The sequence below is a fragment of the Bemisia tabaci genome, chromosome 4 (assembly GCF_918797505.1).
Source record: "Bemisia tabaci chromosome 4, PGI_BMITA_v3".
In the NCBI taxonomy this organism is placed as follows: domain Eukaryota; kingdom Metazoa; phylum Arthropoda; class Insecta; order Hemiptera; family Aleyrodidae; genus Bemisia; species Bemisia tabaci.
In genome coordinates, this window is record NC_092796.1 from 96,713 (window position 1) to 116,710 (window position 19,998).

The 19,998-nt window shown below is 37.5% G+C and overlaps 1 protein-coding gene across 1 annotated transcript in view; it reads right to left on the reverse strand.

Moving 5' to 3' along the window:
• The window catches only part of LOC109031235 (RRP12-like protein), a 75,374-nt gene that overhangs the window by 1,770 nt on the left and 53,606 nt on the right, over positions 1-19,998 (reverse strand). The window contains exons 14-21 of the mRNA XM_019042643.2: positions 19,385-19,511; positions 17,536-17,842; positions 13,781-13,938; positions 12,503-12,786; positions 11,611-11,783; positions 9,464-9,652; positions 2,359-2,493; positions 284-470 (exon numbers count right to left, since the gene is read on the reverse strand). Of these exons, the coding sequence (XP_018898188.2) occupies positions 284-470; positions 2,359-2,493; positions 9,464-9,652; positions 11,611-11,783; positions 12,503-12,786; positions 13,781-13,938; positions 17,536-17,842; positions 19,385-19,511 (1,560 nt within the window). The remainder of the gene's footprint in view (positions 1-283; positions 471-2,358; positions 2,494-9,463; positions 9,653-11,610; positions 11,784-12,502; positions 12,787-13,780; positions 13,939-17,535; positions 17,843-19,384; positions 19,512-19,998) is intronic.

Consider the following 19,998-nt stretch of genomic DNA (forward strand, 5'->3'; position numbering starts at 1 on the left):
GTGACATGGATAGGGAGGCAACGATTCAGGCCAAGCTCTTGTAAGAAGGCTTTCAAGCATGATGGGCATGATGTATAATGAAATACTGAAAAATTTTTTCTCTATACGAGTAAAAAATAAATATGATTTGGTGATCTACTGTGTTTTTAGAATAGTTAGGATTTTTTTGTGCGATAAGAGAGGATCACTTGTGCTGAAACTAAAAACAATTATATGAAAAAACTTTGTAAAATTTTAAACCAACAAGCCTTGAATCAGCACTTTAAATTTAAGTCAGACTTACCGTTTGTTCAGCCAAGTCCTCTGCAATGGAACGTAAGAGTATGGTTCAAACTTTCCTTTCTTGCGCAAGTCACCACCAGCTTTTTGCGCTTTGTATTCACTGCCTGGGGTTTTAGGTTTTTGCGACTTGCTCCTAGGAATTATTCTATCTTTGGTTGATAGAGGACGATGAATCCCAAGACCACCAGCTGTAAAAGTAAGAAATGAAGTAACGAAACATGCAAATCAAAATCACAACAAAAACGTTTTGCTTATTCACTGAAAATTAATTCTTTCTATGCCCAAGTAACTAACGATTAAAACTTTTTGGGAGATAAAAAATTGAATTCTTTAAAAAAAAGTTGCATGACTTTGAAAAAAATTGAATTTGGAGAATTCGTGACACTGTTGATGAAGGAAATCCCGAACAGTGAACTCTGAGACATTGTGTTAGTGAAGGCACGTCATTCACTCATGTCGTATCAACCTGATTCGTTTTTATTTACAGATAATTTAATGAAAGTGAGAAGCTCATGGAGGGAACACACGGTTTTTGACAATTGATGGCGCGTCCCGCATAGATCTTTGAAAAGATCGAATTGGTTCTGGAACACTCATCTTTTGACAGGATCGATTCAATCTCACCTCTGAGGTGAAATGAAAGAGTCCGTTCCTTTCCATATGTTTGCGTTTGAATCAGATAATTTGACTAATAATTTGGTAGAAAGAAAGGTACTCATGATTCAAAGCAAATATTCCTTTCTTTCTCAGTAGAGATCCCAAACTATCCAATTCATCCTATTCCATTTCTCTTCTTCCAGGATTTGTCAGGGATCAAATTTGATCGGATTGGATTGCCATATAATAATTTGGATACACCCGATTAATTAATTTTAAAATTTTAGATTGGCAAGAAAAATCAAAATCATTATCTCTCAGAATACCAATTTTTCAGACCCGATCTTTCAATCAATCCTCAGCACAAGAATCACCTTCACCATCTACGATGGCTTGAATGAAACATAACCAAACATTTTTCCTCTTCTTTAATGAAAATAATCTTGATGATTGCTCATATTTGACATCGATTTCCACCCATTCCAGAAATTACATTGCGGGTGTTTTGAAATTGGTACCAGGGTATCTATTCTTAAGTCATACCTCAGCAATGAGGTAGGCTGAGTCAGCCTACATGACTCCATGACTCCAAAACCATTTTCCTCTTCTATTTCATTTAGACAGCACCAAAACCGGCTATGACAGGTGCTTTAAGTATTCCTGAAGAGGACTGTTCACCTTCTTGAGCATTTAAAACGAGACACCGTGAAATATTAAGCAAAAACTGACTGAAATTAAGATATGTGTTTCATGTCGGTTTCGCATCACATTCTATCCAGAGATACATGTTGTACACATTAACAACCGAGTTAAACATTCATGGTAGCACTTCTCTGGGGCCATTTTGCAACTAATCTCTCATCATTTGCTCGTTGGAACTCCCTTGTTTTCTTCTTATGATACGTGAATACAAGGAAGGAGTATGTAATCTACCCTTGCTCACTTGCAAGGAATCATTATAGAGAATTAGGACTTGTTTTCTAGCAATATAATCTATTTACGCCTAATATAGACGACAAAATACGAACTGAAAGAAATGGATATTAGTAACAGTAGTAAGTTCCTCCACGGTTAACAACCAAAATGAAATACTACCATGCACCCTGGGTAAATTATAAATGAGTCTGCACAGAGTGACAGGAGACAGGTGTTAACTGCATAAAGCCATGAGAAACGTGTTTTGTTTTCATCATTTTTAACCGTTTCCCGTGCATTTAGAGCAGTAATAATATACCAGTAGATGCATGGTGACCTATATTCAAGATAGCATCATTAAGTCGAAACTCTTAACTCAGAGTCAAACTTGTCTTCAGTCGAGACTCTAATTGGAGATGTGCAGTGCCAGGCTTTGTCCATTGACTGGAAGGATCCTCTCTAAGTTTCTGAGGATCCCTCTGCTTTCAAATTCGATGACAACTTCTGATTTTCCATTATTTTGAAGACATGATATTAATGAGTAAAATTAGGAAGTTTTCTTACCTTGATATTTCATTTTTGGATCCAGGGCATCTCCACTATCAGACATACTTAGTTTACGCTTCCTCATTACTCTATCTTTCAACAGTGCATCTAGATTTTTGGTTACATCAACTTTTTCTTCTTCTTCTTCTTCGTCTACAATCATTCAAAAACATAAATTTAGGAGCCTCATTCTTTGTTAGTTTTCACTGACGTGTGGGATTGTAACACCCAAAGTTATGAGGAACATCTTTTACATAGAGCTGTATCTAATGTAAGAAGTTGCGGGGCGGGGCCCTTTGATCCGAAAATTCATGCATAAAAAAATGCCTCACCTCTGCTTTGGCACACAGCAAGCCCTCTCCCCGTCGCAGACTGCCAACCAGTCGCTGAGCACTGAGCAGTCTCCCTGCCCCTTCACTGCCACTGGCCCCGGGCATGGCGACGCACGCCACGCGCCGGCTCCTCAAACACACTATCTAGCTCCCTTCAATCTCCATTAGTCTGCTCTATCTCTTCTTGTACATGACTTATGTAGAATCGTCTCGAATTAGCATGGGGTGTCACAAAGCAACAGTAGTTGTTTAGGCAACTTTCTAAAACTTTCTCTTCTTCCTTAAAATGTCTCTTAAAAACATAAAAATCCCATCAAAAACAATTTCACTCAACTTTTGCTACAGTGAAATGTCTAGGGACTGGCCATTTTTACATTACAGAGGAATTTTCATTGTAATGAGCCTTGTTGGGAGGAGGACTGAAAAACATAAAATAATGTCAAATACAGCAAAAGAAGAAAAGTGAAATCATTTAACGTAAAGAAGGAAATTCACCATGCTTCCTGATTAACAGGAAAAATTCAAGAAAAACTGCAAAGTTATGTTGCAAAAACGTCGTCACAATGGTGATGCAAAAATTAATGTTGCTCAACGTTTCTGCAGGACGTTTGTGATGTCATTTTTGCCAGTTGCCCAGGAGGGTAACAGCTTATCGACGGTGAAACTACCAGACCACATACCTTGGTTTGCAACATTGTAGACTTCCTCTTATACTTTCCTTTTTAGATGGAAAGCTACTCAATGTCAATTCCTGCAAAATTCCGAGAGTTTTCTTCTCAGTGTGAAGCAAAATCTGTGAAACTTGAAAAGGATGGTATTGGTTTGTTCTCGTTTGCAAAAATAAAATGAGAGCGGTGATTTTTAAACACCGCAAACGAAATATAAGGTCTAGTAGTTTCACCATCGTTATGCAGTTATTTAAGGTGGATCTTTAGCTTTTGCACAATGCATCATGGGTACAATTAATATACTTCAATTTTTAATCCTTAGGTGATTTATTTTGGGAAAATCGAAATTTCAGTCTGTAGATAAATCATCCAGGAATGTATTGAGTTGAAAATCATCTTCCAAATACATAGAACAAACTTAAAAGTACTGTTTCTGATGAACTATCGATATCAATCCATTGAAATCGGTTGTATAATGGAAATAATACTTTTGGCTTTACTTGAAGATTCTGGAGGATGGTTTTTAGCACAAAAATTTGTTGATGATCGATCTACAGAACGAAATTTCGAGATCCTCAAAATAATCCACCAAAAAGTTAACATTTGAAATAGAGAATTTGCAGGTGTCTGAAATTTTGAGAATTTCATATTTAAAATGATACTGCTAAGAAAACTGAGTGCGAAGACATCCTTGGTTTCTAAATTGCACAATTATTCTTGGAGAAAATATGACAAAATAACCTAATCTGCTAAAATACATGTGTTTAAATGGAAAATGCCATCAGATGACGGCATAAGGCGGCACATTTTCTCACTTTTAAAACTATATTTCTCCAATTTTCAATGTCAGAAAAAAATTATGAAAAATACTGCGAACTCAGCTTATTGGACACTCTTAGATGAAGCAATAAAATGTTTGTGTGCAAATTCTCCATTGATTGGTTGTACCCAGAATGCATAGCGCAAAAGCTGAAGATGCACCTAAACACGTCACTGGACCGCATAGGAGTACTTTGGTAAAGGAAGCTAAGATATTCAGGTAAACAGATTCAGGAAAATGGGGATGACTTAGAGTGTGAGCAGGTTCTTGGTAGCTTTTGACAATTAACACCTGCTGCACTTGTTGTTGACTTTTCAAGTCAATTGCATAAGATTTTTGTTTATTATTTGGATCTCAGAATGCACAATGAGATCAAAGATGGCTCAACCAATCATAAGGACTCTTGGTATTCAAACTCTTTCTGTAAAGGTTCTCTAGCCCGTGCAGAAGTCAGTTTGCTTTGGAAAGAGATGCAAAACTTTCATTTATGCTATTTTGAGCACGAATTACATGCATTCAAAGAATGGAAGCAGCCCCCTAGTTGTTCTAAAAAAATTAGATATTGCAACGTTCACACCTTGGGTACTTAGGAATTCCTATCATGATTTGAAAAGTTGTGAGAAAGCCCTAGATCAATATTAGATGTCTTGACATTTCTGCAGCATTTTTAAGAGGGATTTCAATTTATTTACAAAGTTTGTAAAATAAATTATGCTGGGGTGGAGTTTTTTGAAAGCTTTCATTCTGAGTGCTTTTTTGAGGTGGTATCCAGATGGGTTGTGTGGTGTTGGGACGACTGCATCAGGTTGGTAGAGGTTGTTTTAGTGTTTTGGTGTTTTGATGATTCAGGACCCGGCCCCACTTACGAGTGTTAAGTCTCTCTCTCCTCATTTGAAAGTTAAAGCTTATGAAACGAGATTTCAGCGGTTTGCACCTTTAACAAACTGGATCGCAAGCAAAGGATTTAAAAATTTCATAGCGCAACCCTGACTCCCTGATACCATTAAACCCTTAAGACAAGAAATACACGCTCCCCTCCCTCCCCCCCCCAGGTCATAAGAGTAGCTTAATAATTAGTGTTTCATAGAGGTCACTTCCGTAGTATAGCGAAATTGACTGAACACATATTAAAGTTAATGAGACAAGTATGAATAGTATCCAATAGAATACATGTTTTTTTTCATACGATGAGCAAAATGGTTACCAATTGTTTAGCATGGGGTGCATGGGTGGAGCCAGGTTAAGCCTGGGATGGGATTATCTGAGTAAAAGAAAACTATGCTGTTCAAACAGTTGTACAAGTAACAAGCACAAGTCATTAGGAATGTTTGACGCTGAAAATGATACAGCTTCTGTATCCTTTCTTATTACATGTCTTCTTTATGAAGAGGTTGTCCCATCTGCCATATGAGTTGGGCCCAGAATGGAAATTTTTCATTTTTTCAGGTATCAAAGAGTATGGTCTAAGGTGTCCGAAAATGGCCAACTTTTTGATCTGCCCCCCCCCCCCCCCCTGGAGAGGGGGGAGGGGGGTCCAATGAAAATAAATTTTTTGGGCATAACTCAAGAACGGTTAAAGTTAATGCATCAAACTTTTTTTTTAAATGAAAGAGCATAATAAAAGCTTTCGTTTGATGTATTAGACGTTAGTATTTAATCAATTTTTGAATAAGTTATGACCAATCAAAACTTATGAAAAAGTAAAAAATCGGTTTTTTGAATTTGAAAGGTACGGCGATTGTTCTCAGAAGCAGAAAAAACTTCCTGAATAAAAGCCTTTGATCTTCTGGTTAAAATGAGACCAAGTTCATCGTAGGGAAATTATTCGTTCCGGAGTTATGATTTTTTAAAGTTGCGGCGGCAGGGTCCGCGACCCCCGGGACCGCTTCCCCGAGTTCATAATCGCGCCCGCCACGCAACTTTAATTGCAAAATCGAAAATTTTGCATACAACATGTATTGGAAGGTTTTAAGTGCTCAAGTGTGGCCGAATTATTTTAATTATGCCCCCCTCTGAAGGGGAAGGGAGGTCCATTGAAAATCGATTTTTTGGACAGAACTCAAGAACGGTTGAAGATAATGCACCAAACTTTTTTTTTAATGAAAGAACATTAAAAGAGCTTCCGGTTTGTGCATTGAAAGCAGCAATCAAAAAATGGCAATGAGTCATAAAAATCAATGAAAGTAATTTCGAAGAATTGAAAGTAATTAAACTCACCAAGCCATGATATCATGTCACTGCTCATGGTCGGTACTCCTTGCTTCATCCTCATTTTCTTCCTCGTCCTCCTTCTCCGAGAATTGAAAGTAACACTTTCGCAAAGGAAAACAGTCGTTGAGATATGCTGAGGGGGCAGGTTTATTTTCAAATCGCCCGTAAATGAAGTACCAAAGAAGTTTAACAATGTGCGCATAAGGGTTTACAGTGCGTGCACCATTTTTGCAGGTGCAGTAACTCCCTTTAATAGATTCGGACGAAATAATACACCTAACACTCGCGAGGAACCGAAATTCGTAACAGTTGAGATTTTAGGATATACGCAGGGACGGCCGGAGGCTCGCAATTGTAAGCTAAGAAAGTGGTCCCAGTGGGCTCTGTCGAGCCAACATCAGTCACGAATCACTCAGAAGCACAAAACAGCGGCTTTCAATACACAAACCGGAAGCTTTTTTCATGTTCTTTCATTTAAAAAAAAGTTTGGTGCATTATCTTCAACCGTTCTTGAGTTCTGTCCAAAAAATCGATTTTCAATGGACCCCCCTTCCCCTCCAGAGGGGGGCATAATTAAAATAATTCGGCCACACTTGAGCACCTAAAACCTTCCAATACATGTTGTATGCAAAATTTTCGATTTTGCAATTAAAGTTGCGTGGCGGGCGCGATTATGAACTCGGGGAAGCGGTCCCGGGGGTCGCGGACCCTGCCGCCGCAACTTTAAAAAATCATAACTCCGGAACGAATAATTTCCCTACGATGAACTTGGTCTCATTTTAACCAGAAGATCAAAGGCCGAGAACAATCGCCGTACCTTTCAAATTCAAAAAACCGATTTTTTACTTTTTCAAAATTTTTGATTGGTCATAACTTATTCAAAAATTGATTAAATACTAACGTCTAATACATCAAACGAAAGCTTTTATTATGCTCTTTCATTTAAAAAAAAAGTTTGATGCATTACCTTTAACCGTTCTTGAGTTATGCCCAAAAAATTTATTTTCATTGGACCCCCCCTCCCCCCTCTCCAGGGGGGGGGGGGGGGGGCAGATCAAAAAGTTGGCCATTTTCGGACACCTTAGACCATACCCTTTGATACCTGAAAAAATGAGAAATTTCCATTCTGGGCCCAACTCATATGGCAGATGGAACAACCTCTTTTCCCTTTTAACTTTCTATGCAGGAGAAACAATATTAGGGGTCCTCTGCTGCCATTCAATTTTGCTTGTCTCAGTTTTTTGTCCCCCTGTGTTTCTGCAATAGTCCAATCATTTGCTTTGAAATACAAGCGTAACGAAGTATGGCCAACAATTTGGGCGGTTGGACTCAATTCTTCTATTCTTCAAAGTTTGTAAAATAAATTAAACTAACGTAGAGAAGTGCTGCCAATTCGATTTGTTTCGGCTCTCATTAAAGGCCACAATGAAAATTGCAGCGTGTAAAAATTGTTCTAAATTTAACAATATCCTCATAATAGAAGTTATTAATAAAACAAAGAGGTTGTTCCCCGATGCTTGGGCAAAATTTCAGCCCCCTCGGATAATTAGGGTCGAGGGGGCAGGGGGGCAAAGTTGCAATTTTTTCGAAACTTTAAAAATCGATATCTCGCGAACGGTTTGAGTATAAAAGTTACGGTTTGCGCTAAAAAACGTAAAAAAATTTTCTCTACAAGATTATTGATGCTGTTTGCATGGTTGCGTATTTTATCGTAGTCATAAATCGATTTTTTCGATTTTGAAGGTTCGACTTTTTTTCGTTTTTTGTCTCTCCTCTCCAGGCGATCGTTGCTACGTGAATAAAAACCAGTTGAGGTGATTCTCCATGAAATTTTGCATCTACCACACTTTGTTTGACCTTGGAGAAACGATTCATTCTTGATTTATGGCGATTTTTCTGCGCGTTCCCGGTTACGCGCGGACGGCAAATCGGCGGCGCTCCATCCCCCCCAGGCGAGGCAGAGGTCGTCCCACTGCTAGGGCCTTATATTCATGCTGTAGGCTGTAATTGTCGATATTTTCTCCTTCCCCCTCCCTTCCCCTCCAATAAATATTTTTTTTATACTTCGTTATACAGAGTGTCCCGGACCACCCGTACCCAGTCTTTTTCTTGGTTGGTTTAGGTAGTACGAAGTGGGGGACCGCGGGGTTAAACAGGGAATAGACCCCAAGGTATCCAATTTTCATGGTCCCGGAGCCCCCCTAACCTCCCTTGGGGAGGTAAAAGAGGGAGGCACAATGTCTCCCGACTTTTGGGATCGTGACCCCCTCGTTACCCCCCAAGGGTGGCATGGGGAGTTTCGGGACCATGAAATTCGGATACTTTGGGGTCCATTCCCTGTTTAACCCTGCGGTCCCCCACTTCGTACTACCTAAACCAACCGAGAAAAAGACCGGGTACGGGTGGTCCGGGACACTCTGTATAACGAAGTATAAAAAAAAATATTTATTGGAGGGGAAGGGAGGGGGAAGGAGAAAATATCGACAATTACAGCCTACAGCATGAATATAAGGCCCTAGCAGTGGAACGACCTCTGCCTCGCCTGGGGGGGATGGAGCGCCGCCGATTTGCCGTCCGCGCGTAACCGGGAACGCGCAGAAAAATCGCCATAAATCAAGAATGAATCGTTTCTCCAAGGTCAAACAAAGTGTGGTAGATGCAAAATTTCATGGAGAATCACCTCAACTGGTTTTTATTCACGTAGCAACGATCGCCTGGAGAGGAGAGACAAAAAACGAAAAAAAGTCGAACCTTCAAAATCGAAAAAATCGATTTATGACTACGATAAAATACGCAACCATGCAAACAGCATCAATAATCTTGTAGAGAAAATTTTTTTACGTTTTTTAGCGCAAACCGTAACTTTTATACTCAAACCGTTCGCGAGATATCGATTTTTAAAGTTTCGAAAAAATTGCAACTTTGCCCCCCTGCCCCCCCGACCCTAATTATCCGAGGGGGCTGATATTTTGCCCAAGCATCGGGGACACTTAGTACAACATCTGAGCAAAGGTTGGGGCAAATCCAGGGGGGGGGGGGGGGGAGCAAAATCGGCGTTTTTGGAACAACCTCTTTCAAAATAAGGTACATACCCGAGAGTTCAATTCTTAAGCTTTCGACCCCTTTATTTAGGGAATTCTTGGGATCCTCATCTTCTGAATCACTGCCAGAATCTTCTCTGATAATTAATTTACCATCAGAAGTTGTTTTAAAGCCAAGATCTTTTGATTTCCTCTTCTTGAGGCTGCTGAAATCTCTGCCAATAACTCCACTCTTGGAGGCTGGAACAAAAATTTCTGAGGTTACAGTTATTAAGCCAACATATAATGAGTTGAATGAAAGCTTGGATTGGGCTTCAAACCATGTCATGAAAAGAAGCTGCTTGACATTCATAAAAAATACTTTGAGGTTTATCTTCAGTACCTCATGAGGAAAAGTTTTTCCTTTGATAGAGGGAAGTAACGGAACCTGGCAAGATTCAGCAACAATTGAGGGCCAGACCATTCATCGGCTATCATTATTTGGATGGAGAGCGGTGGCATGCCACTTCCAATTACCTGCAGAGCGATGTTTTTTGTTGGTTATGCAGTCAAAACTTATGGAGAAAAAAGTTTCCTGCTTGCGGTAAGCATTTTATGATAAGTGTAATGAAAAGAAAAACACATCCGATTTTGATGAAAATAAAGTATGGTAGTTTTTCAGAATTTCCACCAACATCAGGAAAACTTGAACCGCAAATCCGACTATGTCGAATTTTCCTAACATTTACTCAAGATAGGTATGCAACATATCGATGATGAGACTGTATGAATGCGTATCTTGATTTGTGGCATTGCAGACTTCCTGTCATACTTTACTTCATAAATAGAAAACTACTGCACGTTATTTTTTGAAAATGTCAGAGCTTTTTCTTCTCTTTATGGAGAATATTCTGGGAAAACTTCAAGCTATCATTGTAGTTCCAACTCTACTTAAAAAATACAATAGGAGCAGAGATTTTGAATCACCTCAACCAAGGTACACATTTTTGCAGTTTCACCATCAATATAAACTTGTTTGAAAGTCTATGTATTATGCCAGTTGCCTGTGCAAACCACAAGTCAATATCTTAATTTCTCAAAATGTTACGAGGTAAACTATTTCACTGGTTTTTCAACTATTAACACCTACCCTCCTTCTCACCTTTCGAGAATTTTGAGAACTGATGCCCTGGGTATTCTTTTTGAACACAAAAAATGAAAAAAAAATCCAGAGGGAAGAAAAAATTGTAGATATAGCATCAACCTCACCTCTTTTGATCAAATCTGTCCTTCACCATAAAAGACCCTACACATTTCTAGTGATATGTAATATTCTAGAACTTGATTTCTAATTCATTCTCAGAGATGATAACTTAAAACATTACACTGGTAAACAATTTTTTTTCTTTTCTTTTTTTTTTAATTTGCCTCAATAAGTTAACTGTGTCCGAGTACATTTTTGACACTGACTCCAAAAAAAGGACTTCTGTTTACTTCCATTGTGCTCAGATTTACCAGGAAATTGACTTTTCTCTGCAAAAACTCAATTTTTCAGAGGAATGAAAAATTGAGCTAACCCAGAAAAATGGAGGTCATTTTCAAAATCAGTGCTAAAAACTTACCAGGTAACAGTAGCAGCATTGCAGTCAGAGACAAGAGACCCTCCACTCGTATCTCGGCTATTGTGGAGGCTTTTACTTTCGGGACTTCAGCATTCTACTGTTGATTTACCTACATGGTTGATGTTTAACAACGTTTTGGCAGTTTAGTTTTGCAAACAAGTCGAAAATGGCTGAAGTTTGTGAAACTTGTTTGGCTCATGACGTCACCTGGAGCTCATCATCGACCATGTAGGTAGGTCCACACCCGAAATTATTGGATGCTCCCTAATAATTATCCATAAGGAACTGTTGAATCCCCGAAAGTAAAATCTTCCACCTGTCGCTAGGAGGCCAGTGGAGGGTCTCTTGTCTCTGATTGCAGTAGGTGAATTTACCCATGTTGAGCACTGTCACTTCAAGTAAAAACAGACTGAAGAGTTTTTTCAAATTACAAACTCTTTCCAGAAAAAACTTTAATTTTTCAAATCCCTTTCGGAGATGTTGTAATGAAAGTTGACTGCATTTGATTTCCCTGGAAACAATTTAATACATACCTCAAAATGGGTTAAAAAAATTAGATGTTTTATTTTTCAAGTTGAACTTTTCAACTCAACTTACCGATAATTTTTCTGTTTGACGAGATATCTGTGAAATCTACAATTTCATCTTGTCTTTCCTCAATTACTATAGATTTTTCCTTTTTCTTTTTAGCTTTTCCACCGTCTTTAGTATCATCATCAATGAAGTCCTTTTCATCATCCGAATCACACTCTGCCAGAATTTCTTCAATACTGGAAAAAAAAAAAAAGAAAAAAAAAAAAAAAAAAAAAAAAAAAAATTACTCCAAATCATTAGGTTATGGCAACGTGGGATTCAAAAAGACGCACGATACAATGAGCCACTACAAATGGTCTGAAATAGGATAGAATGTCGAATTTGCTCTTCAAAATCTTGAAATCAACTCCTGAACAAAATAATGACAAGTATTATTAACCCAGATAAAAATAGAGGCTAAATTAAATTAACTTTATTTGCATTTTTACCTCTAACCGATGTTTATTTTAAGCCCCAATATCTTATATAGGAACTGATTTCCAGACTTTTCGTTTTGCGACTCGTTTTCTTAGTGAAAATTTGGAGAGTAAGTATACTGTCCAGTACTTCAATTTATATCTTCTACAGGTTCATTGTCTTCTTACATCATGTATCTACTATCTGAATGGATTGTGTTTGTATCCATACATTTGTAATGGACTGTATCTACCATTGTTGCATCTTAATGACGACTAGTAGTGTTACAACGAGAGTAAGGAGAAGTGGGAAAACAGATTCTTCAAACTGAATATGACAGCCACTTTTCCCTGACTTTTGAGCGTGACATTCCTCTTTGAGGTTGTGTGGTACCTGCTGTGCTCTTTCGGATACAAATAATTACTAAGTGATAATCATTTACTGATCATTTGCTATTGGACGTCTATGGTGGCATTATTGAAGGTAGAGATTTATTTACCTTTTGGGTTTTGATTTGAGGAAATGGCCAGCTTCAATATCCTCTTCTTCAATCTCCTCTCCTTCTGATTGTCTTTTCTCCATGGCTTTCTGTTTCAAACGTTTTTTCCGCTCTGATTTTTTGCGGAGCATTTTCAGTCTTGCTAGAGTATCGAGGTCGTCTTTTGGCACAAGCTCAATAACTGTGCTGATAGAAAACTTTCTAGATAGGCGATCATAGATGTCTCGAATTTTTCTCCTGAACTTACTTTTGAATGCACTGTCTATTGATGAGAGACTTCGTATCTGGAAAAAAGAACAGGAGAGTGGTGATGAAAAAAGTACAATAGAGGTTCATCAAGCTGATCCTGATATGTATTAGTGAACTTCAGTGATGTCTTGATACTTTGATTAACCAAAGAATCCTTTGTGAGTATCCTTCACTTGAAAACTAAGTGAATATTTTGGCAAAATTCACAAATTATGTCACATGGGAATTTAATGCTCTGAAAGGTCATACATACAAACATTTTGGGGAGGATATTCCATTTACTTTCAAATTTAACATTTTTTTGGATGTCACAAGTATTTATGTTTTAATTTTTGCAGTTTGAGGAACACATTTTTTTGGGTTGTTTTTTTTTGGGAGGGGGGGCTTAAAAATAAGCCTGTAGAAAGATAAGGATTTGGGTGAAATAAAAATATGAGCTCTTTATCATGAAAGCATTTGACAACAGAAGCATTTCGTCAAAAAAAGAAAAAAAAAACTTCTTGGCACACTTGAACAAGATTTCTGAAGGAGATGTGGGACTGCACACCCTTATTGTTCATAGGACTTTTATTATTTTCATGTGTGTTATCTTTCCAGCCTGCTAGAGACCAAGAGATCTCCTCCATCACAAATAAGACATGGTAACATTTCTACGAGATACTGGATTTAAAAATGCTGAAAAATTCACTTTTCAGCCCCAAATATCCCGAAACTGGCACACAGGAAATTCCATTTTAGAACCTCATTGTATTCAGGACTTCGTAAGGAACATAACATAAAAATTTAGCCGGCGCTGAATTTAAAAGTATCATATGCATAGTCCTTTTGAGGAATCATCTGATGTTGGGTACAAGATACAAAGCTCCAAAAATTGCTAATTACATTACAGACAACAAGGCTGCAACTGGGATGTTTAGATTATAAAGCTGACAATTCTATTTGGATTTGCTATTTAAAAAAATTAAAAAAAGTATTTTTAAATATCTGCATAAATAACACATTAAGAATTTCTGAAAGTCTAAAACCTACAATTTGACTAATAAAGGCACCAATTAGATTCTTATGGACAATTGAGATGAATATTTTCAGAAAGTCTAGGGCTGTTGATGCAACTTTTGGTACACTTGAACCAACCAATAAATTGACAATTTCCAGAGGCTTTTGTAACAGATCCAGGGTAAATATATCTGAAAAAGAAAAAAAAAATTATCTGAGCGGAGCATTATTACAAGTAGGTTGGTTAAAGTTCACCCCCCCCCTCACTATAAAGAAGTCTATTTCAACAAAAAATAAACGAGATACATTAATTTTATTCATTAATGATTGCTTTGAGAAAAAAGCTTTGCACTGTAGAAATAAACGAGCAGTGAACTCCAACACAATGTGTTGATGAGGCGCACATATCAACCTCATTGGTTTTTATATGAAGAGATTTCAAAATAGGCAAGCAGCACAACAGGAGAATTTACGATCCAACACTGCAAGGTCAACGACGCACCTTGACGAAACGGTGTACTGTGAAAGTAGAAAGCCATTCAAATGAGTTTAAGTTTTTTGATCTGCCCCAGGCAAAATCTTATCAGATTCTTAAAGAAAAGTGTTACGAAATAATTTAAGCAAAGAAAGGAAAAATTCTGTCAAAATGCTGAAAGATAAAGTCGATTTAAAGGTATTTTGGGGCTAAAATACCCAAATCACCGGTAGTATAACTTCCGTTATATTATTGAAAAGAAATTGACTCAATATAAATGCAATTGCATTAAACATGTCCTGATTTTGTTATTTTAAACGTCTTTCCATGCAAAGAAGTTCAACCATGTCGTTGCTTTATTCATTCATGAATTGAAAGTAAGCAATCTACATCCCGGAAATCTACCGATTTGCCGTTAAAAATCGCAGAAACTTGATCCAGGTCAATGTACCCACTCAATGAATTTACAAGTCAATTTCGTGAGTGCAAATATGTAAAAGTCAATATGCTATAGTCATTTTGGGTGCATTAATTTTCCATGAAACAATAATCGGTAGTTTCAATCCCGAAAAACCATCAATTTTCCGTATAAAATCGAAAAAATCAAAATATGCAGACTCCCTGACGTGAAAATTACATTCTACGTGTAAAAATACTTATGTACTGATATGCTGAACAGAAACCATGTGTGGACACAGTCAGAAGTCCGCGGCAACATCAATTCAACAGAAAAATGTCAAAAATTAGATCGGATTTTAGCCGCTTCGCCCGCCTCTCCTCGTTACTTGGAAACCGTTCCTGTATTCATCTCAAAATTTTTCTCAGAGCTTCGGGTTATTATCACCTTACCTTTAAACCCCGGTTTAATGACCGAATCGGCTGCCCAAACAGCAAGCCATTTTTGAAGGGTTCTATGAGAAATTCGTGATATTATCGGCTCTCAGGAAATCACCCCATGGCTAAAATTGGTGGTATAAATGTTTGAGTGTTTAAAATAATGGTATTCAAGAAACTAAGGCATTAAATTATGGAGTCAATTTCTTTTTAATAATATAACGAGATTTACTACCAGTGATTCAGCTATTATAGCCCCAGAATACTATTAAAGCTCCTTTATTTTCCAGAATCTCGACAGTTTTTTTTTTTTTTTTTTTTTTTTTTTTTTTTTTTTTTTTTTTACTTAAACGACTCAAGAGACACTGTAGTTAAAAAAATATAAAGAATTTTCGATTTTGACAAAAAAAAAAATGTTCGTTTAGGCACACCGTGTATTGGTATGGAGTACATGCTGCTATTCAACCCTTGTCTTCAGGTCAAAATTCTTACATGGAAGCCCCTTGCAACAGGCGAATTTTTTGCAATTTCTCCCAATTTTATCTCCTATATAATTGAATTGCTTGTCAAATTCTGAGGTCAATTACATATAATTGTAATTCATACATTTCTTTTTTTCCCCTTCATTTTATTTTTCGTATAGAGAAGTCGAGGTTTTGTTGATTTCTTCGGATTTCAAATACTGTAACTTCTCTTCTATTCAGCCGATTTTTACGAATTAGACCTCTTTAATTCGTGTTTTAGGGAAGAGTAAGGAAAAAATTGCTAAGTACACGCGAAACAATTTTTTTTGAAAATTGGACGAATCCTAGCATGACGGTGAAATGGTTAATCACTTGGTCCATTCTTTCTCTGGAGACGGGTCAGGCGCGTAGGGAAGAGAGGGGTAAGTAGATTTCTATACAGGGAGTTAGGAAAGTCCCCTACCCTCCCCATCTAACTTTTTACCTAATTGAGATAGAGATTTGAAACTTGGAGGATGTTCCTAGGTCTAAGGGAGCTACTTTTTGCCAGGGAACGTGTTAAATAATGTAACATTGTGGTAAATTACGAATTTACAATGTTATGAATAATGAGTTTTTGGTATAGTGAGGAGCTAATGACACTTAAAAGTAGTTCATCCCATCACTAAAAAAATTAGTTTCACTAAATCAACCTTGACTCTAGGGAGGCTGAAAAATGAGCGAGTTAAGAATCAATTTTAATTACTGACATAAGAGTTTATGCTAATTTTGAAGAACTTTCTCAGTTCCTGACTTAGTCCTTCCCTGGGTCTCAACACTCTCACTTTTAAATCTAAGGCTACCTGTGGCCGGCAAGACAAAAGTTTTTGATTTCACTTTGAAGGCAGGAATTGACTGCTTTTTTACATCCTTAGTGGCAAATTTTTTGGGAACGTGTGTCTCAACAGCACACTACATTATCAGGAATGCATAAATGAAACCACAAGAGAGAAAAATGAAGTAAAACAAGTGGGAAATGCAAACACGATAAGTTGGAAGCACCTACTCTTGTGTTTCCAAATTTTCATTTTGATATCCCAAACCCTTTTCCTATGAAAGGAAACTGCTCATTTTCTAACACACAGATGCAATGGTGTAGTTAACTACCTCTAAGTCAAACTGCATAGGGACGAGATTGTTAGCTCCACTTAGAGGGCTTTTAGTTCTTATGACAAATTCGACAGGACCTCAAATAAGTTTGACTTACAGAGGAAGTTACCTGTATATAGCCTATTCTTGGGTTTTATCGATAAAAAACATAGAAAACTAACATATCAGAAAGATACTTGTCCATTTCTTCTGTAAGATCTTGTAAATCTGGTATGGTCACTTTTTCTGATCAAGTTTAGGACTGCTGAAGCTGGGAAAATATCGTATTGTTGTCTTCTTATTGTTGGCCGAAGGCTCAACAAAATGGTGACCCCGATGTAATTAGAGAAGAATGAAAAAGAAGATACAGGAGTTTGAAAAATATCAATCTATTTCCTACCCCCCCCCCCCCCAAAGAAAAAAATAATTAAATAAGTAGATTCTTTTTGTCTTTGCTGCAAAAGAAGTACTTCGCTAAATACTGCAATAAGTCTAGTATTCAAATTCGGCCCTCAGACACTCAGACTGAGAAAAACTCAGCTCATGAATTGTGAAAGTAACAATTCCTTTGAATTGTGCTAAAAATAGTTGTCCAAACTGTGCGAAATAACGATTCTTTTGAATTGCGCCAAAACGCCAAAAAGCCCTTCTAACATGCTCCCATCTACAATTGCCGCCGTTTCCTTTGATCCAAGAGGTCTCTGTTGTCTCCATGTGGTTGAATATAGCATAGATCGATGAAAAAACAGGACCAGTGCATTTTTAAAAATTAGCAGGGCTCTCAACTTGAGCAGTTTTAATTTAATGGGGTTCACCTGTGAATAAGTATGAGGTTTTTCACAATGCTCTTTCTATACAATTATTTTATGTTGATACATAATTGTTACCTTTGAATTTAAAAACCAAGCATGAGAAGGCTACTAAAGTTGCAGAGACCATCTCATTTGATCCAGCTAGGCCAGCTGAGAGAATTTCGATGAACATTTTCATGGTATCTTCCTGGTTCAGTTCTGAGTTTTCATTTCTGACTCTTTCATCAAATTTTGCATAGACCTCTGTAATCAGGGTATGTGCAGATTTTCGACAATGGGTGTTTTTGTCCTTGCAACAAGATACAATTTCTGGAATAATTGTCACGAGTTCTTCTTTAGTTGTACCATATGGAAGCAGGTGAAGGAAACATCTCAGTCTTGCCTGTAGAACAGCAAATTAACATCATGATATGAGGTTCACAGATTAGAAACTTAAGAAGGAAACTACAAATTACAGTTTAGAAAGGGTAGTGCTTAAGGCATTGTATCCATGGGACGTTTTCATAAGATTTGTCCCTAGGAAAAGTCTCACTAGCGAAGTTGTGAAAAATATTCACTAATTCAATATTATTCACATTACCAAGTTTAATCCGGACCATACCTTGCAGAGATCTAGGACCACATGAGAGAGGAAGAAGTGAAAGCAGGTTGTGTGATATTTTGTTGTTTACAACGTTGTCCATGTTTTTTCTATTGTTCATTTTGTTCAATTACGATCCTGATGCCAGTCAAATACCCGGTTGCTACTAGTTTATATTTATTTTCCTGCGCAAACTTGTCGCAGGAATGTGAGAGCCCCGTCCTATGGAGACAGTAACTAACAAAAATCTTCGGAATTTCATTCCCTGAATTCGACCCCAGGACAAATTAAAGACTTGGAGGACAAGGCGCATAAGTGTAGTTCCTGTCATTTCAAGAAATACGTTTTTGAAGTTTCAAAATTACATAGCTTTATGGCAGAAAGAAAGTATAATCTCACTTCTTGATGCTTTATAGTTAAATTTTAGTTGCAAAATTTTTACATGAGTTTGTTGAGCTCATGCAAAAACTGCACTTCATCAACTACCGGCCAAGGTATATCTATCACAAGCGCCATGCGACGTTTGGAAATTTTACCTGCCATTTCATTTTCTTATAGAGAAATTGTTCCACGAAACTGTCCGAAAATTTCACAAAATTTTTTTAGTGCTGCCGATAAAATTCAGTGAAATTTTCAAACAGATTCAACCATCATAATCTCTACAAAAAATAAAATGGCGACAGAAATTTTTAAATGTAGCATGGTGCTTGTGATACTTTGGTCGGAAGGTAATGACTTATGCATCTTGTCCTCCAAGCCCCTCAAATCTTACAAAAACGTCCTGTGGAGACAAGGTCTACAGTAAACTTAAAATTTTGATGCCTACTCCACGCCCCTACCGGGGTGCGTTGGTATCTCTCCCTTTCCCCCTCCACCTAGGTTCCGACGTAGAGGATGGATGGAGGGTAGTTTGAATTAGGGACCACTACAACAACCCCCCTGACTGCAGAAGAATGTCGTACTTTTCAATTTTAATGCAACTGAATCGCAATTCTATCTGAAACCCCGACTTTTAGGATCGTGATCCCCCCTTTTCAGCCCTCAAGGGAAACTGGAGCGGTTTCGGGATTTCTTGGGGTCAATTCCTCATTCAACCCTGCCGTCTCTGACTTCGAGCAACCTAAGCAAACCAAGAAAAAGGCATGGGTATGGGTGGTCTGGGACACCTTGTATGCACATATTTACATGCCACTGAGTGGTAGTGGTGGGGAACTAATAACCCAGATGGTTGAAGGTGTTGTTTTTCTTCTTGAGGTATTACATTTTGCCAGTGCAACGTAGTGACTTATTCTGAAACTCATGAGGAAGATCTACATTCAGAAAATAATAATTATTATCACTTACCCCTCGACTGGATTCTGCAGTGGATTTAGTTAGATACTGAACCAAAATATTTTTTACAGCAGCGGTGTTTTGTTTTTTGAATTCAACAGGCCCTACAGTTTCTGCACCACAAATTTCCTCCAATATCCTAGGAAGAAGTAACAAGTTATTAAATTCAGATCTTTTAACTCAAATTACTTTTTATAAAGCCTAAATCCAGGAAGAGCCTATTTTCCTTTACATTTTTGTATCAATGAAGATAATTTTCATCCTCTGGAAGCTATTCTATAAAATTGTTGTGACATTAGCTTGTTCAGTTTCAGGATTAAGAATATTCAAGCTCTGCAAACTGTCTTCCAAGGCCTAAATCCTAGTATTTTTCAACACAGATTCAGCTGGATTTTATCTTTGCAACCGCATGCTGCCCTAATTTATATGGAAGAGGGCATGTTGCGCCTTTTAGTGATATGGGCTGCAAGTCAAACTGATTTACAACCCAGTGCATGCTGATTTGTTTACTAAAGGAGCCAAATCATCTGTTTCTTCTCTCATTCTGGAGCGAAATTCTCAAAAATGAAACCTCATACTATCTTAAAACAAATATTGATTTTATTATTCATTTTGTACTTCATTCA